This window comes from Oncorhynchus gorbuscha, linkage group LG10 (assembly GCF_021184085.1).
Source record: "Oncorhynchus gorbuscha isolate QuinsamMale2020 ecotype Even-year linkage group LG10, OgorEven_v1.0, whole genome shotgun sequence".
Classification (NCBI taxonomy): domain Eukaryota; kingdom Metazoa; phylum Chordata; class Actinopteri; order Salmoniformes; family Salmonidae; genus Oncorhynchus; species Oncorhynchus gorbuscha.
Genome location: NC_060182.1, coordinates 67,454,014 through 67,481,066, shown reverse-complemented (window position 1 = coordinate 67,481,066; position 27,053 = coordinate 67,454,014). Strand labels below are relative to the sequence as shown.

Here is a 27,053-nt window from a genome sequence, read left to right as displayed (position 1 = left end):
ATAAATAAGATAAGTATATACTGCATATTTTTTTTGTTATTTGTAAACGCAGGTTCCCTTTAATATTAGGTTTTGATTTAAGATCTGATAACATTCAGACACAAAAATATGTGCAGCTCATTGCAACTAAAGGTGGCACAACCAGTTACTGAGTACAAGGGGACAAATACTTTTTTCACAGCACTATAAATACAGCCAGTGTACAGTATAACTATAAGCATATAATGCTAATTATTTTTCATCATTCAAATTAGGCCTACTGCTAAGGCAAAGATTGACACAACAACACCAGGTAACAAGCAGGGCCTGTTCAGGTCATGTAGGTTAGTCATCCATAGGAACTGAACTAATACAAGCATAAGGACTGGTATCTTGAAATAATACAAATGTAAACAAAGACAGCCATTCAACATAAGTTTGCCATTCAAATAGCACACTTACCTAATGTATGACGTGTCAATACTCATACCTCAAAGAATAAAGTGCTTGTAAGTATTTTCAAGCAGACAAAATTCTCAAAATGACTTACTTTGAACATGTATCGTTTCATTTTCCCACTGTGAGCAACTAGCATCATTTCAAATGAAAGAACATTGTGGATGCTAGTCTCACCTTGACCAACTAGGCACGGGACATCTTCAAAGAGCTATTGGAAGCAAATGTGCTATTAAAGTGGAACTGACAGCATTTTCTGACTAAAATATGGTTATTTTCCTACTTTCACACTTTCATAGAATGTTTGGAAATTATGTAGAGCAAGTCATTTGTGAAAATGATTTAGCAATATATAGAGAGGAAAGCGGCCCTGCATTTATACAATAGACACCGCAGTAAATAAAACCTAATTAAAAAACATGTCAGTCCTGTCCTAAACCGGTTTCTACACAGACCGGACTCTACACAGTAGGCATATATGCAAATAAGCCATTTGCCACATGGGCCTGCCATCTTTCACTGAACTAGACTGTGTTTACAGGCAGTAGCAACAACGTGACTTTAAACCATTAGCCAAAAAAATACACCTGGAAATGGATTTCTGCAAATATGCAAACACCACGGGAGTCCTCTTTCATTTGGGAACTTTACAGTCCTATTGATCAAACAACCAAGAACAGGTAGATTATCCCTCCCTAAAATCAACAACTAATGTTAGCCAGAGCTAGATGATTTCAAAGAATAGATAAACCCTTTCAAACTTTTCCAGCTTGTAGTTTGCCCTCAAAATTGCACTGAAACGATGGAAAATAAGTAGCCTGCTAACCTTTCTGCAGCTTGCCTGCCAATGCATGCTTGTCCCAACCTACGTTTTGACAACTGAATGGGAACTGCTTGCCCGCCCATTTGATTGATGCCAAATGCATTTGATTGACAACTAAAGAGATCTGCATGCTAACTGTGTGTAACGGTCGTTCAAGTTCAGCTATCTCGCCAAGCGATTCGCGTCTCTTGCTAACTAACCAAATTCATCTCTAGCTGTTGCCACCGAAAAACGATATGAGGGGAAACTCATCCAATGACATGACATCCTCCCAGCAGCTAGCTCATTTGGCTCAGTGTTTTTAGCTTGCTAAATAAATAGCTACATACATAGATACGCTAGCCTATTAGCCACGTTATGGCTGACTTGTGATCATTGCCCTTGCTAGTTTGATTGTAGTGATGGGTCGTTAACTTTTTGGTGAACATCGGGAACCGAATTGCATTGAGACGTTCATTTGGCTTCCTGATTGCATACTGCTACTATACCAAAACTATGCATACATTCAGGCCCACACTCATTTTTGCAGTGCTTAAACCAATAATAATCTAATAAATTTGGCCAGGTAAAAATATATTTGAATCCGAATTTCCCGATCTGATATAATGGTAGCCTACTTTTTGGGCTTGACATTGGAGATTGATTCTAGGTGGTTCTAAAAATCATGGTTCAACGTCCATTTTTAAGCAGTTGGAACAAAGAGCTGTTTCAGAGCCAAATAAGCCAGCTCTTAAGTGAACGGAGCCAAATTAGCCAACTCACAGAAAATACTCTGAATGTCCATCACTATTGTATTGACATTCCGAGCCTAAACTATATATGTCAATATTTTGGACAAAATATTGAGTCATTGAAACTGAAACAGTGCATCCCGAATGGAGACAGCAAACAATGTACCAGGCCAGCTGTGATTTACAAGCCGATAGCAACATTTTTGGACTACCATGAAATGTATTGGTGAATGATATGAATCATGCATTGAACTGCATCCATCTATAATGTTATGGCAAATACAACCTATTTTTAAAACCTCTTATAAAGTTGGTTTTGTAGCATGAACTGGAAATGTGATATTTTTGACTGATATTATGATTGTCTGTTTCATATCCGCAAAGTAGTTAAAGTGCTGTGATTTCCACTTTAAACTAAAAGGCTTATGGTAAATTCTCTACTTAAGCATGTTTTGGTTTTACATATTGACCAATTCATATAAACATTGAAAGTCCTTCAAACAATCTTCCCATTTTCTCTTGCCTATGAAACAAAACAATGGAAAAATGGGTTAAACCATGAGAATTTTTAAACAAGTGTAAGTAAGTACATTAGTGTTTTTACTCAAAGGTAGGCAGGCATACAGTACTTATTTTTGCACAAGTGGTTGGTAATTCACCATGCTACAGTGGTGAAGAGCTGGAATCTGAATATGCATTGTCTCTCAGCTATTTTAAATCCGCTTGAACACTACAGAAGAGCATAGTGAATACACTCATGCAGCAATCAAATATCCACATTTTGCAGCCCTGATGAATCATACACACTTATCTCTCTATCCATCCAGTTTCTTTCTCTCATTCGCTCCATCTCTCAGTCCAGACTACAATGCAGATGAGCCATCCATCCATCACAGTTTCATCCTCTCAGTCTGTACTGACCTTGTCAATGCTGGTGGTGTGGGTTGGGTGAGTCTCTCCTGACTCCAGCCTCAGAACAGACAGACTAGAGTCAATCAGTTCCTCTGTGAAGGGAACCCATTTTTAAAAACATTACATCATAGTGATAGCTATTCACTGTACCTATTTGACAGGGAGCATCCATGAACAAAACCATTGCCTACCTGTATTTCTGTTGCTATTGCTCTTAGCGTGTTCTAAAGGCTGGACAGCATTCTCCTGTGGAAGGGCAGCATCTTCAACATTGCTGTGTGAAGTGGGAAAAACAGAGGTGAGCACACTGTGCTGAAAGCGGCCATGACACTCTGTTTTGGAGGAATCGGGAACCTCAGAGCCCTCCTGCCCCGGTGTCTGCTCGTAGGCCCCGGGCCCATTGAGCTCCACCGAGAAGCGGACCTTCTTCTCTGCAGCTCGAGGGGACAATTCCTTAGCCTTCTCCTGTCTGGGTGTACCCTCCTCTGAGGTGTCGGCTGGGGCTTGGTCCAGGGCAGGACTGACGGGTCCACTCACCTCCTCAGTCTTCACCACATCCGGGGTCAGGAAAGACTCAATTTTGAGGTAAACATCTTTGACCTCTGGATTTTCTGCAGTGGAGTCGTCTACGTCAGGTCCACCCAAAGCATCAAGCTCTTCTAAGAATTCCTCCAAACTTGTCTCGGAGGCCTAAAGAACCAAAAACAAATTCCATTGGTAATATGAGCCCAAGCACAGCCATCTGTCATCAAAGCACAGAGCTATACAGAACAAAAATATAAAACAACAATAAAGATTTTACTGAGCTACAAAATGGCTTTATTACAGACAGAAATACTCCTCAGCACACGTGGTCTATGGTTGTGAGGCAGGTTGGACGAACTGCCAAATTCTCTAAAACAACGTCGGAGGCAGCTTATGGTAGAGAAATTAACATTAAATTCTCTGGCAACAGCTCTGGTAGACATCCCTGCAGTCAACATGCCAATTGCATACACCCTCAAAACTTGAGACATCTGTGGCATTGTGTCGTGTGACAATACTGCACTTTTAAAGTGGCCTTTTATTGTCCCCAGCACAAAGTGCTCCTGAGTAATGATCATGTTGTGTTAATCAGCTTCTTGATATGCCACACCTGTAAGGTGGAGCGATTATCTTGGCGAAGGAAAAATACTCACCAACAGGGATGGAAACAAATTTGTGCACAAAATTTAAGAGAAATAAGATTTTTTGTGCATATCGAACATTTCTGTGATTTTTTAAATTTCCGCTCATGAAACTTGGGACCAACACTTTACAGTATTTGTTGCGTTTATATTTTGTTCAGTGTACATTATCTAAGCAAAGCATTCAGTTTAAACCCCACCTGCAAATCATCCCCATCCTCGCTGGCATCCCATCTGAAATGTTAAAAGGTTTATGATTAGAAGCATTCAGAACGGGTGGTCAATGTACTTCAGTATCCTGGTAACAAAGAGTGCTTTTGCGCTTAGAAAAATACACAGAAAAAACACTATTTCTGTTCTGTACGGTATCACAGATAGAGAGAGAAATATAGTGTGTGAGTGACACAAGAAGGAAATGGAGAAGGATGATAAGGTCCTCTTACACACTTGTGTTTAATCATCATCTCTGCACATCCTGAGAGATGCTCAAGGCTGGTCTCAGCAGTTCTCTTCACGCGCTGCTCTTTTCCCATTTGCACCAGCAGCAAAGCCTAATAACAGGCAACTGAGGCCAGGGACCACTGAGACCTGACTGCTCTTTCCCATGGCTAGCTCAATCTCAGAGAACTGCACAGCCACCAACACCTGCCTCTCAAGCACTGCTAACAGACTAAACGCATTCTAGCCTCACGAATGGCTACAGTATAAAACCCTGGAACAGTTGGCTTTTTAAAATAACAGTGTGAAAAAGTGAATGATGTTTTTTTATCATTTGACAAATGTGCACTTCTAGATTAAGTCAGTGTGTTTTGCATACAGCCAGGCTACTGTATGTGTGTGGTTTCCTTCTCTCAACACGGGCTGCTACTACATTTTAAATCTGCTGCTACTCACCTCCTGGCCCTCCCAGTCAGCCGATCCTTGCCCTTGGCTTTACTGCTGACCACGGGCACTTTTTTAACCCCCTTGTCTCTGCCCCGTGGTTGCTGAACTGTCGATACAAACAAGAGAAACATCAGAATAGTTCCTCTATCAGTATGTCGCATGTACTTAGAACTTCAACACTGATGTTGAACTGATTCAGCTGCTGGTGCACAGTTTACAGCATTTCAACTCACGCCGTGACTCAGGATTTGATTTGGGGTGACCTCTTCTTGCATTTCTTCCTCCTTGAAATGAAACAAGTTCAACAATTATTGCGTATCACTTGATTATGGTCTGACTATTCCTGTGTTCGAGTTGACAAGAATGTTTCAAATTTATTACAGAGTGAATTTCTCACCTCTATCTGGAGGCCCCTGTACTCTCTCCTCAGGAGATTTATCTGAAAACCTAAATAGGAGACATTTTGTTTACAGTGAAAGAACTAAAACCAAATACACAGCCAGGATGTTCCATCAACAGAAGAACTACCAGATAATGAAGCCATGGTTTTGGTGTTAAAAAGTAAACAGGCAAACTCTTTCATGCCAGGGTTCATGAAGGGTCCCATGCATTTGGACATTCTTAAATATCTGTATTGTTCCACGAACCTAACAATTTACAGCCATATTCATTTACCTGTATCATTATGTTCTGTGATCAGAGATAGAATGACACATTGTACAAAGATGAGTATGGTATCTTGAAGTCATGCTTCTACACTCCTCATTCATTGAGAACATCTAAGCTGCTGAATAAAAAAATAATACTTTTCTTGCTCTATTTAGTCTCTGGGGCCTTTTTTAAACCATGCCAAAAAAGGAAAGGCATCCCAACCCCAGCTAAATATAGTCTCCTGTTCTCTCCTCTCTTTAAAGTTAGATGCTTCTTTCTTCTAAACAGTACTTGTATTTATCCAGTCACTGGGCCACTCACGGCACATCAGCTGTGTTTGAAACCTAAAAAAACAACAGAAAAAGAAGGGGGTGTTCATTGTTCTTTTCCTGGTAGTAAGAATGACACTGTCTGAAAGGATAGTGCCTCAGTACATAAACAAATAGTGGGTTTCAAAATCAAATAATGCAGGTTATACACTATATACAAAAGTATGTGGACATCACTTGAAATTAGTCAATTCGACTATTTCTGCCACACGTGACAGGTGTATAAAATTGAGCACACCGCCATGTGATCTCCATAGACAAACATTGGCCGTAGAATGGCCTTACTGAAGAGCTCAGTGACTTTCAACGTGGCACTCTCAAAGCATGCCACCTTTCTAACAAGTCAGTTTGTCAAATTTCTGCCCTGCTAGAGCTGCCCTGGTCAACTGTAAGTGCTGTTATTGTGAAGTGGAAATGTCTAAGAACAACAAAGGCTCAGTGGCAAAGTGATAGGACACACAAGCTCACAGAACGGGACGCCGAGTGCTGAAGCTCGTAAAAAACGTCTGTCCTGGGTTGCAACACTCACACCACCGAGTTCCAAACTGCCTCTGGAATCAATGTCAGCACAATAACTTAGTTGGGAGCTTCATGAAATGGGTTTCCATGGTCAAGCAGCAGCACACAAGACTAAGATCACCATGCGCAGTGCCAAGCGTCGGATGGAGTGGTGTAAAGCTCGCCGCCATTGGACTCTGGAGCAGTGGAAACTTGTTCTCCGGAGTGTTGAATCACACTTCACCATCTGGCAGTCCGACAGACAAATCTGGGTTTGGCGGATGCCAGGAGAACGCTACCTGCCCGAATCCATAGTGCCAATTGTAACGTTTGGTGGAGGAGGAATAATGGTTTGGGTTAGGCCCCTTAGTTCCAGTGAAGTGAAATCTTAATGCTACAGCATACAATGACATTCTAGATGATTCTGTGCTTCCAACTTCGTGGCAACAGTTTGGGGAACGCCCTTTCCTGTTTCAGCATGAACATGTCCCCATGCACAAAGCGGGGACCATACAGAAATGGTTTGTAGGGTTCGGTGTGGAAGAACTTGACCAGCCTGCGCAGAGCCCTGACCTCAACCCCATCGAACACCTTTGGGATGAATTGGAACACCGACTGAGAGCCAGGCCTAATCGCCCAGTACCCGACCTCACTAATGCGCTTGTGGCTGAATGGAAGCAAGTCCCCGCAGCAATGTTCCAACATCTAGTGGAAAGCCTTCCCAGAAGAGTGGAGGCTGTTATAGCAGCAAAGGGTGGACAAACTCCCAAGTAAGCCTAAACTGGCCTAGGTTTACCAAGATGCGTACCAAAGTTGAGTCAGTAAGGTCAACTCTACTTCTCCCTGGTTCCATCACGTTGCCTTTCAGCTTATCACAAACCACAGGTCAACTTCTTCTAGTGGAAGTGCCCAATGTCTAAAATAGCTAACCAATGGAGATGGAGGTTAGAGTACTAGGGAGAAGGTAGTTTGAGTACTACATGATACATATCTTAAGAGGGCATCTTTCCCCTTTCAAGGTCTAACAGAGCCTTTTTCCAAGAATGGCTCACAAACTAAGGTGACCTCAGAAAACAAACACATTTTTCCAGGTCTTCCCTCTAATAGCATTATATGCCAGTCTCCAGTATGCTGTGAATTGTTTTACGGTCTTGTGACTTGTTTGGATTAAGTCTTGTGACAGTGTGAAATCAGTATCATGGGATGAGGCACAGGCAGGGCCAGACCACCACATCTGGGGCCACAGGGCACCGACCTCCAGGATTAGTTTTATAGTAATCTCATGCAGTTCAGTATTCTAAAAAAATATTTCCATGAGGCGGAGAGAAAATGTTGCAGTTTAAAAGCCGATTCACTGCTATTCTACACATTCTGCCATGAGGCTGAGAGGAAGTGGCAGTTTTAAAGCAAATTTCCTGCAATTATAAACATTTTGCCATACCTTATGACATGTTCATATGCTGTCTGGGGGGGGGGGCCCCAACCAAAAATATCTATAATTATTTTTGGTTGGAGGCTGCCTCCAATTGTGTTAATACCTACAAACAATTGACATCTTCCGTCAGCCTAATTCAACATACTGAAAGTACCTTAGAGAGTCACAACAGGAAACAAGCCTATTAGTTCATTACCAGTAATTTGATAAAAGGGCCATAGCAATGAGAATAAGAACGTCACAGTATTGCTTTCCCTGTTTTTACCACTGTCTTCTCCACAGACATCATTCTGCGCTTCCGTAGGAAACAGTCAATGGCTATGTATAGAAGCAGACAAAAAGTAGAGAAAAGAGAGAAACCGGGCTACTTCCTCTACTGAACAGCGAGGTAACAGAGCAGGTAATCTGCGTGATGAGTGAGTGAGTGAGTTTCATGTGTTAGTTTAGTTACAATGGCAAAAGCATGGTCTATATTGCATGGTAAGACACGACATGTGTGGTAGTTAGCTGCAAGCTGAAGTTGATACGTGAAAACAAAAAGACCAGAAGACGAGCACATACAGAAGAGTACACTCATTTTTAATTGTAACATGACTTTATAATGAAATGAAAAATTAGCACTTAAACATGCATCAAGCAAATGGAACAGCCAAACATGCAGAAACTCAAATGATTGACAATGCAAACTAAAGCGAAGTGCAAAGCAGCCAGGAATGGGAGCAGTGGGCTTACATATTCTCTGTTTTGTCCATGTCCCATGCCCGCCTCCACTGGCCATTGGCATTTCTGTGGCGGGCCACACGCTCCCGGTCGATCTGCTCACGCTCCTTTTTCCAGCGCAGGTACTCCTGCTGCTCCTCTTTGGACGTGGGGATGGTGAGGTCTGTGTCACCTGCCAGGCCTGGCCCCTCAGACTTCTGCAAGGAGAACACACATACCAGTCATAGTTCAGTGCCAGTGGTGAAAACTGTGAAAGGCTTACCATAGTCAGATATCAAAGCTGTATTTTGGGTGTGAGAGGTAGCTTTCAACAAACTATGGGAAACAATAGCAATAAAAAGGTCTAAATAACAGCCAACAATCAGCTGGACTTGGGTTGGTGAAGCCTCTGTGCAGTCCAGAAGATCAGAGGAACAACAGGGGTATGGGGTAGAACTGAACAAGTGCTCCTGGTTCTAACATGAAAGAGAACATGTCTGTAGACTGGATAGGCTTTTATCGCATCACTGGGACTGGTCACCTGGGGTCCCAGATAACTACACTGTCTGCAGGCTTTCATCCAAGTTATTATCTTGTTTCACTCATTATCCTTCCCATTGTGATTCATCCTCTCTGCCCAGTGTTGGTAGTGGAATTCTGTAGTGTGATGATAGTGGTAATGTTTCCATGGATGACCAAACCACTGGACTGCTACTAATATGCAGTGGCGTGTATTCATAGTTGCCAAGGGAGGCCAGGTTTCCCCATAAATAAAAAACATATTTTGTCTCTCCGCGTTTCATAATATTCCTTCCATTCGCAAGAGGCTGAATGTATCTCCCTGGAGAAAGCATCCAAGCAAGCGAAACAGCCCCCCTCTGTCTCTGAATGTGTAGGCCATCTATCTGATGCCGTCTGCTCACAGAGTATGACATTGTTGCCGCCCCTAGCATTGAATGCAAGGAAAGCCAGTGAGCATTTGGCCTCCCTTGATAAAAAAAAAATAATAATAATAGCCAATCAGCATTGAGCTAAACTGAGTGAGCTCAACTGTGAATGGTCCTGGTGCACCAAAAAAAAGAAATAATAATATTAAAAAGTGTCAAGGGAAGCACATTTGGATTTGGCTTCACTCCAACCACATCTCATTGCATCATTGACAGAAACTGGTTGTCTAAAATTGTCCCTTTCCTAAATTAGCCATGGATGGAGATAGGGAGTTAGACTTGTGGTTTTATTTAATTCTCCGTACTGGCCAATGATTATAACGGCGATTCTGATCCAACCATTCATTCATACATACATACTCCTGGCCTGAGAGGATGGAAGTTCAATATGTAGCTAGATGTAGAAGGCTAATGTTAACTAGCTAATGTTAACTAGCTAATGTTGCCCATGAAATAAAGTTAGGCTAGTGAGCAAGCATTTTAACTAGGTAGCCTAAGACAACAAAAAATGAAAGTCTGCTAATGTTGCCCATGAAATAAAGTTAGGCTAACTAGGTAGACAACAAAAATGAAAGTCTGGATTGACTTTCATCAACATGAAAGAAAGGAGGATGGCATTTCTCTAGGGTGAGGGTGAGTCAACATGTTTTTTCTACTTGCACGCACACACACAAAACTATGGACATCCACATAATATTTAGCTTACGTTGATTGAACTAAATCGTTTTTGGTATCTTGTAGTTGTCACTGTAAGCATAGGTGATTTGATCATGTTGACATGTTGAAGTTGAAAATGGTGCTGGAACAGTGGAGGCAGCTTCTGTTTTCTTTTGCGACTTGCAGAAACTCTCCGTGGTTCTAAATCAATAGTTGTTTAATGGTCCGAAAATATTAACTTGCTTGACTGTTTGTTTACATGCAATATGCTTTGTGGACTTCACCGGACTGATGTTGCGCTCCGGTTTTGTGATGAAACAAAAAGGTGGTTGAATTTATTCTGCCACTGTTTTCTTATTTCAGCCTTATGGCTATAGAACACGGTGGAGAGGTGTACGAACTAACAGGTTATAGAGCAAACAACGCAATTATCACAACACAGAGGTTGGAATACGTTGTTGTTTTTGGCTTGGCTTCCCCAGTGATTTTACCCACACCACTACCACTAATATGAGCTCCAGAAGTGGAAAATAATTAATTACATTAAGCTCTGAGAAATGCCCTTCACATCATCCACATGGCCCCAAAGATGCATCTCAAATGTCAATGAACTCTGCCTTAAGGGAGGTTAGATGCTTGGCAAAAGAAGGGAGAAGAACAAGGCTGGAAGTTGTCATTGCTAAGAGTGTGTGCAGGACAGAGGATGGTGAAGATAGACACAATAAGAGAGCTAGCACTGTACAAACCAATGTGTGGTCTGTGGAGGGTTTTTACGACCGAACCAGAAGACAGACAGAGACAGGAAGGGAGAGCGAGACAGGGAGGGGCAGTGACGGGGCACAGAGGGAAAAGTAGGGGCAGACAGAGGTGATGTTTTCCTCAAAAGGTATGGACCAATCAGAGACAGGTAAACATGTGGCTCTCCTGCAGGTGGTATCGGGAACGTGGCATCCGTGATCATCCTCTCCTCTCTGTCTTTTCTCCACCAGTCCTGGAGGACGCAGGGTCCACAGGGGACAGCACGTCTCACATGTTCTAACAGGCCGGCCCCCGCTGGCTCCACCAGCCACACCACTAATTAGCACTTTCAATTTCCTGCCTCTGCAGGCGCTCTCTCCCAGGGTTACAGGGGCCAGGGAGGAGCCCAGGGGAGAACGACCGCCCCTCTGATTGAAGCCACAAAAGGTCAAGGCCGACCACAATACTGCAGTCAATGTTTTCAGAAAACAGGATCCCTCATTATTGTGAATGAGAAAATGTCAATCTTCGTGTAAATAACATTTTAAAAAATCAAAGACCATCATGGTACCAACAATTGCTTCTATTACACCAGATTTATGTCCCTGAACCACTTATTTCAAAATAAGTTATGGATAATTCAGTTGCTAATGACAGCCTGCAGTACACCAGTCGGCCTTCAACGAGATACTCAATGAGAGGGGGCAGCACTGAGCTGTCAGAGAGGAAAAAGCGAAGCGAGAGGGTCCGCTCCCATCAAAATCTGTCCATGCGGGAATACAGCGATTCTGTTTATCAGTCTGCTTTATAAGCAGACCATCTGCCTTCCCTCCTTTAGTACAACGACTCACATTGTACACTGTATCTCTGGTTAAGTCTACATAAATCTCTCCCATGAGAGGCCATCTTACCAAGCTAAAACCAACTTCCTGAGCTTCAAATGCACCAATGATTCTTAGGAATGCATGGTGTGATGTCATCGATGGCTTTCTCCATTCATATACAGTCATTGGAGGAGCGGCACACTGGCCAACAGAAAGGACCTGGGTCATATTCATTAGGGCATCGTAGCAAAATGTGGCAAAACATTTTGCAACAGAAAATATAAAACATACATTTCTTATTGGACAAGTACAATAAGTTTCATCTGTTTTCCTCCATTTGGTGTCCATTGAACACAACTCTGGGCTGTCTTGTCCTGAACTCTATGACCATGCTTACTCTGTTGGAAATGACTTAAATGTGTAATGTAAATGGATACTTCCCAAATATCAGAATAGAGCGTTGCACAGAACGAGGACGGAATAACGGAATTAACTTAGTAGGAAATCAACTAAATGCATTGAACATATTAGAAAATTCATTAATTTGCCAAAGTTATTCATAAGACGAACCAAAGGCATCAGCGATTCGTATTTTCCTGCAATTTTCTGAAACGGCACAGGAATGCCACTCTCTATGTGTGTGCCTTTATCTGATGATGCTAATGATAACCTTCTTCTGGTAGATGGAAAGGCTTTCCCAAAAACCTTCTCAATTAAATGTTAACCACAAAGTAACCCATGCCTACCTAGCAGAATGATATCATGATTATTTGCATCAATCCAGTGGCCATTTGTTTAGCAAATTCTGCAATCATATGAGGGTTACAGAAACATCACTAACCAAACAACAGTCTTGCTGGTGCACTAAAGGGTACCCACACTCAAAAATCAAAATATACAGTATATTTTTTAGATGAACATTATAGTTTTCCCAGCCCTCAAAGTGTTCTCCTGATCTGGTTTAAGCATTGTTGTGGACTTACAACATCCATTTTTTATACTGGGAAAAACAGAAACCTGGAAAAAATGAACTGAATCAGGCCCCACATTTTCTTAGGGCCCTCTCAGAAAAACGTCATATCTAGGCTTTAACAGAACAAAGCCGCTAACAAAGCTTTACTGGGGTGGATCTCTGATCTTGTTCTTCTTATGCAACACTGGCTTCCAAAAACCAGTCCAGATGGAAGAGGTTGACGAACTCATTGCATTCTCTACAATCAGGCTGAGAACACAGCAAGGTAGTATAACAGAGTGGACATGAACAACATCACTTGTCATGTGACTCCTTCCCTCCTGCTCTGGCGGCTCTGTGCCCTCCCTCCTTGCCTACCTCCCTCTCTCTCTGCCTGCCTCCGAGTGTTTATGCCCTATATTTCACTGGAAATACTAACACACAGAAGGCACATGGGGACAGCTTACCAGAGGGAGTGGGGGGGGGGGGGTGGAGGGTACTTGTGTTTTGGAAAAGAGTCAGTCTATCGTCACCTCAGAAGACAGGGAGTGTGGTCACAGAGGAATAGGAAGGGGTCTGGTCTCTTACCTGGTAGTAAGGCTCACACTCTGACAGCCAGTGACGCTCCTCTGTCACACCCTTTCCCTGCCCCCCTTCATCCTGAGAGAGAAAGAGAAAGAAAAAGAGAATGAGAGAACGAGCGAAAGAAAGTTATCAAATGACAACAAATGATGTATTCCTGTCCTCAGCAGGACAACAATTCATGCAGACTTTCAGAGAGCTACACTGCCCCCAAGTGGACATACAGTATCAAAGTATTTTTAACAGCCAACACCCTATGAATAGTCAGATCCCTCCTGAGCAGGAACAGCAGTACAGCAACAGCAGTACATATACCTCAAACCCATCTTACCCAATCTTTTTTCTATGACTTTTCATATAATGCTATTTATAGTCTTGACACAGCACCATTGTCTTCCCAGTATCCATTCACTACAACGTTTCTATTGCCAACCTTCCACTATTGACTAAGGCCCTAGACCAGGGATCATCAACTAAATTCAGCCTCGGGCCAATTTTTTCTTGAGCGGAAAGTCAAGGAGCCATAACATAATTACAAATCATTTGTAGACTGCAAATTGACCACAAGAAGCCCAAACAGATATAATAGCTGACTAAAACTTAATCTTTTCAAACCTTGCTTACATTTGTACACAGTCACATATCTCTCTATATGTTATGCATGGGAATACTTTGGAACAGGTTTCCAAGATTACAAGAGCTGATTTGCTGGTGTTTTTACAGACTTACGTCCAACAATACAAAACACTGCCAGTTGGAGAACCCTGCCCGAGACTGCTGGTTCTACTAGCAAACATCTCCAGAACAGTGGGAGACTACTGTGTGATAGAGGTACTGGGAATTCTGGAAAGAGTCAGGGAGACTGTCTGAGGAGTGATTTAGAATACCTTCAGAGTCACACCACTGAGCCTGGGATTTGTTCCCTTGTGAGCACACACACAAAGGATCCCTCGCTCTCGCTCTCTTACAACTCTCTCTCTTTCCTCCCCATCTCACCCTCGTCATCCCTCTCTCACACTCTTTCATCTCCTCTCTCCTTCACCCTTCCTTGGCATGCTGCCCACTCGGTCCTGTCAGCGGCATAATGAGCCCATTCAGAACAAAAAGCAGCCAAATGTTAATTAGATTAAATCATTCTTTCATGATGGTGGGAATGAGGAAACAATGTGGAGGAGGAAAGCAGACTCTCCGTGGCTCAGGGGAGAAAGAGACTGGAAGCGGCATGTCTGCACGCCAGGTTCTCTTCTCCCCCCTTACCCCTTCGTATCCCCAGGGCCTGTAATGATAGTACCGTGAGGCACTACCTATCACCCTCATATTTTCCTACTGATACTCCAGCAGTCATCCTTTCCAGAGACTCCCAGTCTCAGCCCTCCTCACCATCCACCAGGAATGCTTCCTGTCTTCCCATCTTCCCCCTTTCTCAGGGACACTCCCATCCCTCCTCCTGTTCTGTCTCTGGGATACAGCAGCTACCCCACCCTCCACAATGGAGAGACTACCTGGTCTGAACACACAAAGAAGACCAGAGGAAGACAGGGCAGGGCACAGTGGACCATAGACTCAGCTGTGGATCAGTAGGGGCTATGCTGCTGCAGTAAGAGTGTTGGCTGTCTGAGGAGAGCATATGGGGGAGAGGCTCAAGAGGTGAACAACAGTATATAAGTAGGGTCCAAGTGGACCAGGGAGAAAGGTCTAGTTTTCCACAGCTGAGGTGGCTCAAGCACTGGCCATAGTTCAAACGCTAATTCAGTGAGCATGACATGACTAGGAGCGTCTGACCAGATAGATACAGGCCAGAAACACAGCCAGGAAACATCCTGTTCACCATGTAAATGTGTCACGTTAAATTGCTGGACCTGGCTGTAGCAGCAGGACCCTGTAAACGCAGGGTAGGGTTCTAGATCATTCTAGAGCCTCTGTCTGTCCTGTCCCACACCACGCTACAACGTTGTGCATCCATCCTCTCCTCCTGCAACACTGATCTCTGTCCACAGAGCCCGTCTGACTGAGTTTCACATTTGAGTGTTGGAGGATCAACTGTCTGTGATGCGTATCAGCGCGTTGATTGGGCCAATGTGCGTGTGTGTTGATGTGAGTGCCAGACCACAGCCGGAGCACTAGCAGCTGTTCCAGAGACTCTGTGTGCCCAAGGGTCTAAATCAGAAACCGTATGGCAGCAGCCGGCAGTACTGTGTGTGAGTGTCCCCACATCTTCTATGAAACAGCCTGCATCAGGCAGGTAATTAAAACTCTTCCATCTATAAGTATTTATGAACACCCATATCACTGCATCGTAACTCTTTAAGTCGTAAAGCTAAAGGCAGCACTACAAGGCAGGATGTTCAGAGCATCGTAATTATCCTTACATTTTCCTTGAAATAAGCAAGCTATGATTAAACAATGGCTCCTAAAAGCTAAACAAAAGAATGAAAAACACGAAAAGACCTTGGAGGAAATACACACACATTTTCCAAGTTATTCACTGCAGTCATTCCCAACGGCCAGACCAGTGTGAGTGAGCGTAATGAAAGCCCTGGATCAGCTAGATAAATACTTCTCCCTACAGTCTCATTATGGCCATAACAGCCAGGCCACTGTAAAGACAGAGGGACTAACAAGCTGTATGTCTGCTGAGCGCTCTCAGCTCTGTCTGAATACAGCAGCTACATCCCACCAGGACTGCTTGAGGGGCTCTGCTACGGCCCTCCAGATCAGACCTCTGTGGAAAAAAGACGCCATTTACCATCGAATGGGATATTTACATGTTTTAACACATGTATGTGAACTGAGGGCTCTCAGACGTGACTAGCCACTCCAGCCACCCTGGTCATAGAGTGTTCTCTCTGCTACCGTACAGCAAGGGGTACCGGAGCGCCAAGTCTAGGTCCAAGAGGCTTCTAAACAGATTCTACCCCCAAGTCATAAGACTCCTGAACATCTAATCAAATGGCTACCCAGACCATTTGCATTGCCCCCCCTCCCTCTTTTACAATGCTGCTACTCTCTGTTATTATCTATGTATAGTCACTTTAATAACTCTACCTACATGTACATATTACCTCAGTTACCTCGACTAACTGGTGCCCCTGTACATTGTCTCTGTACCGGTACCCCCTGTATATATTCTCGCTATTGTTATTTTACTGCTGCTCTTTAATTACTTGTTACTTTTATTTTATTTTAATTTATATTTTTACTTAAAACTGCATTGTTGTTTAAGGGCTTGTAAGTAAGCGTTTCACAATTTGATTTGATTTACTAGCTACACCCCAGCAGGCCTGACTAGCTCCAGGTCAGACCAGTGTGACAGAACAGTTCCGAGTCCCGCCCCCTAATCAATCACCACCCCTGGGGCCCTCCCCCTGTCCAACAGCCTTTGTGCTTCTTCACAGGACGGGAGTTGCCTGCTGACATGTCTGACAACTGTGTAAAACAAGACAGCATTGTTTGAGAGAACAGACACGAGAGAGGAGAGGGTGGCTTAATTAACAACAAGGTAAAGAGCAGGGGAGGATGTGGAGGCAATATAAACTAGCCAAAGTCTTGATAGTGTAAAAAGTACATAGTCACTGCTATATTTTCTAATAAAAAGCAGGCTGGTTTCCTCCAGGACTCTGTTTAGAGTGTGCAGCAGCACTACACTTATACCACAACGTCTCAAGTTATGATTCGGCCCAACGTGTGTATGCACTGCTGACCTGTGGTCCCGTGTCCTTTTTGCTGCGTTAGTGTGCTGATGTTTTCCTCTGCCTGCTGATTCCACAAGGTACTGGTGCAAGCCATCCTCTGTAAGGCTCTTCACATTCAGCAGACCGGGGGGACCTGGACCTGGTCTTCTCTCCAGCCTCTCACTCACCACCCTCTTACCCTGGGATCAAACAAACAGGGATCATCCTTCACATCAATATGGATCATTTACATGGGGTTAGGAGTTTCTCCTGACCAAATGACTTGATCAGGAAGAACTCCTGGTCCTAAACATCCTTCATATCGTTCAATGGCAATATTTGACCACAACTTAATAATTCCCCTACCGTCTCTCATAGACACCTGTCATGTTGTTTACCTTTGTGTTGCCAGCCATGGTGACCAGTAGCTGCTTCCTCCTGCCCCGTCCTGAGCAAAACAGGTTCCCCTCCGCCTCCCTCTCCCCAAGCTCCTGGACCCCCTTTGGGGTGGGAGAGCCACCCGTGCCTGGTTTGGTCATCACAACACGAGCCTCCTGCTCAATAGCAAAGTTAACATGACAGTGTAAATCACTGAATTGGGATAATACATCTCTCTTGCTGATAAAGATACACTGAGTGTAATAAACATTAGGAACACCTTCCTATTATTGAGTTGCACCCCCTTTTGACTTCAGAACAGCCTTAATTCATCGGACTCTACAAGGTGTCGGAAGCGTTCCACAGGGATTCTGGACTTTGTTTACTCCAATGCTTCCCACAGTTTTGTCATGTCGGCTGGATGGTCTTGAAGCGGTGGACCAATGTTGATACATGCATTGTAGTTCTTGACACACTCAAACCCGTGCGCCTGGCACCTACTACCACACCCCGTTCAAAGGCACTTAAATCTTTTGTCTTACCCATTCACCCACTGAATGGCACACATACACAATCCATGTCTCAAAATCCTTATTAAACCCGTCTCCTCCCCTTCATCTACACAGATTGAAGTGGATTTAACAAGTGACATCAATATGGGATCATACCTTTCACCTGGATTCACCTAGTCAGTCTGTCATGGGAAGATCAATGTGTTTTGTACACTCAGTGTATATTTATGGATAAGGTGGGTCTTTCATCAAGATGGACAGGTCATTCTATTGGCAAGAATATTCATATTTCAGAAGTGTTCTGACAGGTAAAAGCATCTATGTGTACATCTCTGTAGGGAGATCGGGTCACTCACGGTGGTAGACTTGTTGATGGTGATGGTCAAGTCCCCTGTGTTGCCCTTGGGACTCTGCAGTGCCATTCCTTCCTCCTCCGCTCTCTTTTTGTCCTCCTCTACCTCCTGTATGGAATGAAACAGAACATGAAACCCAGAACAACCAAAGGATCCTGATATTAGTCCTCAGCAAACCCTGTAAAAGACCTAAAAGATTTGTTCAAATGCAGTCTTCACTCCATACTAGTTGTCAGAGAGAGACTTACATTATCTAAGGTGTCCAATGCCACTTGCCATTTTGTTAGGGATATGATGATTAAACCATTCCAGAAAGACGCCAGGTCTTTGTCAAGCTCAATCCCTCCTAGTTTTAAAAATGGTGTCCTTCTGTTTTCGGAGTAAGAACAGTAGAATACCAACTCACCTGGTACCTCTTCATGAGGGCTTCATTCTTCCTGCGGAGAGCCTCAATCTTTTTATCCAGCTCCACATCCTTCTGCTCCTTCTTCAGCATGACGTCACTGGAGGTCTGGAGAGGTGAGAGACGCACAACACTCATCTAATTAGAACTGTAGAATCGTGTGCTACTGGTCAGTGGCTACAGTCCCTACAGTAAACAGTCCATTATCCTGGACATGCTATGCTTGATGGGCATTCAGAATGATGAACTCGCAGCAAAAGCAGGCCAAAAACTTAAGACTGTTCTCTCTGCTAACACATGGAAACCGGTACCGGAGCACCAAGTCTAAGTCCAAGAGGCTTCTAAACAGCTTCTACCCCCAAGCCACCTGAACACCTAATCAAATGGCTACCCAGAATATTTGCGTTGCCTACCTGCCACCCCTATTCATTTTTTCATGTGTTCCATCGCAAACTGTCCATAGACAGAAAGCACCCAGCTACTATCCAATCAAAGCCATATTGACATTATCCCACCCCTGGTCCCACTATTGGCTTAAAAAGTCCAACGTAACACAATATCTGCCAATTAATTTCCAGCAATATTGCCCTTCTGTCTGTTTGGTGCGTACAGTTGGCCATCATCAGTCAGTATGTAGCCAATTAGCGATGTTAATGATACCTGGCATCTTGTGGGTAGATGGTCTTTCCCCTTCTTAATTAAATGTAAAACTGCAAAGTTGGCTTCCCAGACAGAACTATTTCATGATTCATTTGGACATTGTTTTGCAGCAGTAAGCCTTACTGCAGAAACCTTGCTAAACCGACACATTCCTCTCTTGCTAGGTTCGCAATTAGGGGAATTAGACTCATAAATCAAGATTTGTCTATTGACATGGAATTTTTTGTTGTTTCTCTGAATAATTGTAATATTGAGAGTAAAAAACTTGCAACTCCAGAAAAAGAAAAACAGAGAAAACAGATTTCTGGAAAATACAAAATATAATTTTATGGGGCCTGTCATGCCCATTGCTGTTTATTAACCATTACCAGAAAACACATCTCTTACAATAGAAAAATGCACCTTGAAGTGTTACAGGGTAGAGGAGAAGACAAGAATGTGCCTATTTTAAAGCTTAAAAAAAAATAACCTCTCAATATGTTGGAGACCCCTGCATTACAGAAGGCAGCTAGGCCTAACAGCTGGTGTGTTGACAAACACCTTTTTTTTATGTATCCAGGGCACACAACCCAGTGATGGGGAATCAAATCTAAAATACAATCTGATTCAACTTTGGTTCTTCCCCTTCTGATCATAAGAATTCTTGTAGCAGTCTCTAATGGCGTTAATTGAAATGGCTGCAGCGTGGGCTAAAGGGCACGTGTAAGACAGGCCAGGACTCTTTCTGTTTCACTATACAGACAAGACTATCTGACTGTATATATGATATGATGGAAAGAAAAGTAGCCTACGATCACGACACTCAATGGAAAAAAACAACATTTGGGAGCCGCAAACAGAAAGCAGACGTGCTTACGGCCAACTGTACAAAACAGCAGAGTTGATCTCATCTTATGATTATTTTATCTGTTAAGATGGCAGCATGGTCATTCCACGTGGGTCCTTTAGATGTAACTCCAGCGGTGTCTGTGCTGAACTGACACCTGTGTATGATGAGTAAAACTTAGACTTTGGAACACGTTTTCAAAAGGCAAATGGATGCCCTGAGCAGAGCTAGTGATGGAGCATCGAATAACACTCGTTTCCTCTCCAGGCGTAGTGAACGCCCACACCACTCAACAGCCCTTCACAGTTCTCACAGCAAAATGTCAGATCGCATTGGCTCTGCACTCTGTACTCAGCAATGTGAGATGCAACTCCCAAAGTTCACTAGATCCTTTCATATAAGCCGAGCACTCATGATGTGACTAAACCTTGAGCTCCAACAATACATACACAAAGGCCCATGCACACACTCAAACAAGCACCATGTGTGCTGTCAATTAAGGATGCTTACAATTCAACCTGTCAGCATGAAATAAATGCAATTCCACTTTGTCATTCCCCTGTCATCTGCGTAATGAGTTTGTCATTAGGAGCACTGTATACAGCAAATAATGCTAATGGTGAGACTAAAAAAATTATACAACTAACAAGTGAAGTGGCCATAACAAAACAAAACTAGACCCAGGCCTTAATCAAATCTACTCATACACATACATGACATCAGAGGCAGTATGACAACAACCCTAACCCGAAACCATAACAAACATTTACACCTTTCAACCCTGTGCTGTACAATTCCCCCTATAAAAAGGGGCTACTGCATACCTTGCAGACAGCCTGACTGTCAAAGACAGAGAAAGGCAGGAGGTGGCACTCACTGCAAAGCTGCCTGCCTGCCTGCCTGCCTGCCTGCCAGTTACCCGCCGTCGCCACAGTGACGACAAAAGAGAATCCTGGCTGCTCAATGTGACATTCCGCTCAGTGCAGAACAATGAGTCACAGCGTAGCCTACACAACACAGCATTTGTACAGGATCCTTCCATGCCGTTCCACTGCCATTGCACTGTCACTGCCCTGGCCGCAAATAATGGCTGCCAGACTCCTAGCGCAGATGGTAGGAGATTTTGGAGGAGGGGCGTTGGTCAGACGTCTTGTTTTTAAAAATGACTGAAGAAAAGAATATCGTATTATTTGAAGCTCCATGTTAAAAATGACCAACATTCACATTCATCATGAACCTAAAAAAAAATGCAGGTTGAATATGGCACATTCATTTTTTAATGGACATTTTTTTAATGGACATACTGACAATTTTAAAATCAGTTTGCTTCCAGTGCAGCATAGCCAATAGCAATAATTCACAGACAGCCCAATAGGAACATTAGCAAAATAGCTTAAAAAAGGTGCAATATGCAAAAACTAAACTTAAGAACGGAAAGCATAGAAATAGTGCACATAGAACAGATCTACCACTTCTTAGACTTGCTTTCAATGAGAATGACAGATCTATAAATCAAATTGCGATGTGAATTTGGTCAGGCCGCCCCCAAAAAATGACATACTGCAGCTTAACGGGACAAGAGAGCATAAAATCCAATCTAAAGCTTTTGAAAACAGTGAGATAGAAATTGGGACTCACAGAGAGGCGATGGGAAGTGCCAACTGCTTTAGAGCTTCTAGTTGTCAGGGTATCCAAACACAACAGGCCATGATCACACACCAGGAATAGGACAGCGAGGGAAAAGAACACCACCAGCTCTCACGCAGGCAAGTGGCAGCTCATGAGAATAGCCAGCTAAAGTATCAAAGTGAGCGAGAGAGACACCACAAGTTGAAAACGTGAGGGGGACGTGGATTTACCCTTCAGGGTTTGAGGTACCTCTTTTCTCCCTCTCGGAGTCCCTCTCACTGTGATCGCCTGTGAAGGGTGTGGGTCCTTAGCATATGGTAGCTGGCTCAGACCCACACACGTAAACATACACACACAGGCTGTGGGACTGTCAGCTAATGGCACCCATGCCCAGGCAGGGAGGCCTGCGGAACTGAGGCTGGCAGAGCCTTTCGCCTTAATCCCTACCCACCCAGCGACCCCAGCATCTACTGGAGGACCACGGTGGAGAATAGAGCCAGCACATCAGACTGAAGCCCTGCATTTACTTACAGCTACAACCTCTAGCTGAAGAGAGCAGGGAGGAAGTAGAGACGAGCCTGTAGCATTAGACAACGAGAGTAAGGAGAGAAAGAACTAGAGATGCGAGAACTAGAGAGAGAGAGAGAGAGAGAGAGAGAGAGAGAGAGAGAGAGAGAGCGAGAGATAGAGAGAGAGATAGAGAGAGAGAGATAGAGAGAGAGATAGAGAGAGAGAGAATACACTCACAGGTCTCTCCATGTCAGCATTGAAACCTGGGCTGGGTCCAAACGCGAAGCAGCAGCCGAAGCGGCAGAGTCCGCGATCATGCCTTGATTACAATGAACCAAGTTGGGCGGACAGCCAAGACATCTAACAAATGCACAGAGCACCACTGTTAATGGATTTTACAGCGCCTGCCCGCTTGCTCTCGCACTCACCCTCTCTCCATCCTTCCCACTCTCACACACATGCTCTTGCGCTTTCCATTTCTCGCTCTCTGGGGCACTTGCTCTCAGTTAAAATTACCCTTTTCCCTCCTCCCCCTGTCCTCTGCTCAAAACACAATGGTTAAATACTGCCCCCCTCCCAATACATGCACTCAACCCTCTCTGAATTTAAAGGGAAACGGGAGATTATTTTAAGTTAGTGTTACCAAACACATGCTGTCTTCCTGAGCATGATTACAACCCCTCAAATACTAATAACAGCAGTCCAGTCAGTGTTATATTTGCAGCCACTGTCAATGTTATTCCAAACATGTCCCAACCAGTAATGAGATGCATGTATTTGATTGTTAGAACAATTCCCCCTACCATCTCTTTAACAGCTGGTTTGCATGAGAGTGCCCAGACAGGGTATGCGTTGGGGGGGTTGCCTGCAGGATTTCCCACGACTCCTTCTGCAGTCAGACAAATGCCAGACTGCTCAGGAAGCAGCAGGGAAATCAAAATGCTGTGACTTGCAGTCAGTCGCATAGTTTTCCCAGAGTGCTTCAGACACACAGATAGCTTCTTTGATAGAGTAGGGCAATTCCACGGTAACGGAATTACACTGAGACTCAGTTTTCTATTTAAAATGTATGCCAAACAAAACACATTTATTTAAAGTTTAACAAACTCTATGCACAATGGCTAAGTTTAACAATTTCCACTGAAAAAAAATACAAAAACACAATTAAGTGGAAGAACTGTGCTGATGCAAACTTTGGTAAAATAATTACAGTAAAATCTCCCTCAGTTTTTTATGTGACCACGTTTCCCCTCAAAAATATCTGCTCCGAATTCAAAGATGTCGGCAGAAAGAATGGAGTGTCACAACACATCTTCATCTTGAAAATAATCTATTTTGGTTATTGAACTACAGTAAGTGAAGTGGATTTACACCCGGTAACAGAATTACAGAAATGGAATTACATCATGGCTCCCTGATCTGTAGTACACAGAAATGCATAATTAGGGGTATGAATGTCATTCTCCATATGTTTCACAAGTTTGGACGTCACAGTGCACCACAGTGGAGTTCAGAGCAGTATAGTGCAGTAAAGTAATAAAGTAGAGTAAATTATACTGTACTCTAGTGTGCTCTACTGTACATTATTGTACTGAACATTTACCTACTTTTTAAAAACTGTCGTGTACCGTGATATCCAAACTTGTGAAACATACATCTATGATAAATCCAGTCCATCTGTGGACGTTGAAATCAAGGCCAGGGTGGAGTGAACAAATTTAAACTACTTGTCAAAGTCCATGGACATCCGGTGTCAGTTGGTGCACAGTGGCTGAGGATGCTGGTTACAGTAAATGTAAAGAAAGGGGCTTTCTTGGTAAGAGCTGGGAGAGTTGACATTAGAGAGCGAGAGAGAAGACTGTTTTAACACTCTTGGTTTGACCACCAGATGCCAGAAAGGCAAAGAAAACAGCTATTAGCTGAACATAAAAGTATTCCAGTGGAAGGGAGGACAGTAGCAGGTGACCCAACTGTAATTTGTGAACATTAGGAGTTCCTATTGTAGCCAGTTCAGTTGCAGTATTTCCTTTACAGATTTTGGGGTAATTCCTTAACATAATTATGAGTTAATTAATTTAATTAATCTACCTTTACTGTAAACTCACCTTTAGTTCAAATTGCATTTAGTGTAATCAAACATATGCCTGGAACATGCATGAATTTCAATACATGAGTTCCAAATGTTTCAAGGACAGATAGAACAAGGAGTCCGATGTTTCAACGGATGTAGAAATCTGAAGCATCCGGTTGGAAGTTCCACTCCCAACCAAATATGGTGAGGAGAGGAAGCCCAGTGGCCGATAGTGGGAGAGTATGGAGCGAGATGGAACTGGCCTGACATTCTGCATGATTTTCTCATCGAGGAAAACCCCCGACCTCAATACAGTTTTCTGTTCCCCAAACTAAAATCTTGAGTTGAGTTATAGAGTGGTCTACTGTGTCCGGAAGCAACTTCACCATTACTTTTCTGGATTCAGCCTCACTCAAACATCGTTTTAAGCGTTGTTTTACTAAGTTGCAGCTGATTTGGGTATTCTATACCGATCGATTTGCTCTCCTTTAATATTTGCAATTTGATTCAGTCTCTGAATTGTTTCATCTAACTTTTCGCCGCAAGCTCCTGATATCGGGGCATAAAAACTACCATTTTTGTCCTGAATTAGCCTGGTGCGCATGTGCGCCCAGCTATATCCTGTCCCGAGCTTGTTTTCCCCGTTTTTTCGTGGCTAAACTAGCTGAATTATGCTAGTTTTTGTCCTCATTGCCAAACTTCATAAATACTTTACCATCAAATTATTTGTTTTGTTAAATAGTCATGACTGGTTCGAGCTATGTGTTGTGTCGTAAACAACGTGGCGAAGGATATCATTGCTACTTAGCGCGGACTCAAATTTAGTTTTGAGATCCACTGTCGTCATTGGCGTAGTTAGATGGAATGTTTCTGACGGTTCTTGGAACTGTGTCAACAGGCAGCCTCCCCCACCTGACTTGATGGGATATGTAATGATTTAGCCTATTTAATTTGTTAACCTTTATTTAACTAGGCAAGTCAGTTAAAAACAAATGATTATTTATAAAGACTGCCTACCCCAGCCAAACCCGATTCAGCGAGATATGTACACAGTTTTGTACCCTTAACATTTTTTGAACCGACTTTCGTATTTGTTGATTAAAATCAAGACTTTATTAGAATAATGAGTAATCCAATAATGCCACGAGAAAATAGAAACTCTACAGAGCTACAATGAATGGCAAAATGTATTTGGTCCACCACTATGTTAGAACCCAATAGGATCTCGCTAGCTCGTGCTTGGCTCTGCCCACTTTGCTTCATTTGCTCCCATTGAAAACGGCACAGATCTTTGGTTATTTATAAATATTTTGGGCTAAACTTAAAATAAACATGTTCTCCGGCACTTGCAGGGTACCATCCATGATGAGGACAGTAGTATATTCTTATTTGCTATAAACTAACTTTTGGAACATCATCATCGTTCACATGTTCAAAAGACCTTGGATGTCTCTGACCTTGTACAGGCTGCATAGGCTCACTGAGATCCCATTGTAATTAACAGCAATGACACAGGGAACAGTTGCAGCAGGCGAAGATGACCAATAACACTCACGGCATTGTCACTGCGGTCTCTACCCTCTACCACGTATCCACTCTCATCGTGCAGGTGCTGGTATTCGATGCCCACCTCCACCTGTCCAACTGTTGAAAGTTGCCTGACTAAAGAGATGGCCACATACATTATAATTGCATTCCATTATCAGTAAGTGATTTGCAATGACACTCGATTTTTATGCATAACCTGCATGCATGATGAATTGACATGTTTACATGTAGATATTTGTTTAGGCTAACGTTAGCAAACTAGCTACTTGAAATGACACTGACAAGTGAGTTTTTAGATTTGTCGCTAAAAAAGAACAAACCAAATCCACTGCTGACCATGAAATCCTCAACGGATAGCAATTTGGCAAACTAGTTTATTTAAAGAAAAATCGGGATAGATTATATTAGATCGCTAGCTCTACCTGGGATGTAGCAAGCCATGTTGGATGGTGATTTTCCACGGTCGTCGAAGTAGAACACGTTGGTACAAGCTAACAATCTGTTAACACATATGATAAATAGGAAGCAGCAGTGTGTATTTTTGTAAATGTACAAATTCATAAACTTTTTGACGTGTATGCCTATACAAATTTAAGGTATCATTATAGCGAAATTGTGCAGCCTCTGCAAATTGGAAAAAAACATGTGGACTAAACGGCAATGGTGAATAATTACCCCTTTTAACCACTAGGTGGATTACTTGCTTTATCCTTCTGGTTGGTGGTTTATTCCAAAGCCTCACCTGCCATACATACATAGGCTTGCATCAACTTTTGTTAGCTCTCATGCGTTAATTTATGCTCTCATGTCATTGTTGGTGAAGGAAAGACCATTAACGTTATATATCTATGATCAACTAGAGATTCAACTAATCTTAACCAAGAGGGGTTAGAGAGAGAGGTCTACGGGGGTAGACCACTACTGTGACACCATAGACATTGTCTGACTTTCGTTATCACTCATATGGGACTATGGGTTAGGCCTGCCTATTCAGTGAAAATCAGTCTGGTGTGTGCACATAGTAAAATAGTATAGAATAGACCCAATAAGTATCAACCATTCCTCTTTGGTTTGCATGAATGATGGGTGTACATCGCTAAAGTCAGGAGGACTTTATCAGCCAGGCAATGTCCCCTTTAAATGGGAAGGGCAATTACTGCCCACAGAAGCAGTGGGGTGATGTGACAGAGATAGAAAGATGTTTAGCTCTGCCCTTTACATTTACAAT

The 27,053-nt window shown here is 43.1% G+C and overlaps 2 protein-coding genes across 4 annotated transcripts; both read right to left on the bottom strand.

Annotated features, from left to right (window-relative positions):
* On the bottom strand, window positions 1-9,499 carry LOC124046923 (coiled-coil domain-containing protein 9B-like). The gene is made up of 9 exons (XM_046367688.1): window positions 9,488-9,499; window positions 8,598-8,782; window positions 5,350-5,399; window positions 5,186-5,236; window positions 4,962-5,058; window positions 4,268-4,301; window positions 3,093-3,591; window positions 2,911-2,993; window positions 1-2,512 (listed from the first exon to the last, which is right to left on the bottom strand). Exons 1-9 carry the CDS (start codon window positions 9,497-9,499, stop codon window positions 2,486-2,488), a joined length of 1,038 nt encoding a protein of 345 aa, XP_046223644.1. The 3' UTR covers window positions 1-2,485.
* Window positions 8,424-26,535, bottom strand: LOC124046397 (coiled-coil domain-containing protein 9B-like). 3 transcript variants are annotated; one of them, XM_046366728.1, is made up of 9 exons: window positions 26,501-26,535; window positions 26,248-26,324; window positions 25,833-25,939; window positions 18,585-18,689; window positions 18,182-18,286; window positions 17,334-17,489; window positions 16,966-17,135; window positions 13,271-13,342; window positions 8,424-8,782 (listed from the first exon to the last, which is right to left on the bottom strand). In XM_046366728.1, the coding sequence occupies exons 2-8, from the start codon at window positions 26,264-26,266 to the stop codon at window positions 13,315-13,317; spliced, it is 690 nt and encodes a 229-aa protein (XP_046222684.1). In that variant the 5' UTR covers window positions 26,267-26,324; window positions 26,501-26,535; the 3' UTR covers window positions 8,424-8,782; window positions 13,271-13,314. The 3 variants fall into 3 exon arrangements, with proteins under 3 accessions (XP_046222684.1, XP_046222683.1, XP_046222685.1); XM_046366727.1 differs by lacking the exon at window positions 26,501-26,535 and having other exon boundaries at window positions 26,248-26,490; XM_046366729.1 differs by lacking the exons at window positions 25,833-25,939; window positions 26,248-26,324; window positions 26,501-26,535 and adding an exon at window positions 22,444-22,712.
* Between the last annotated feature and the right edge of the window lie 518 nt (window positions 26,536-27,053).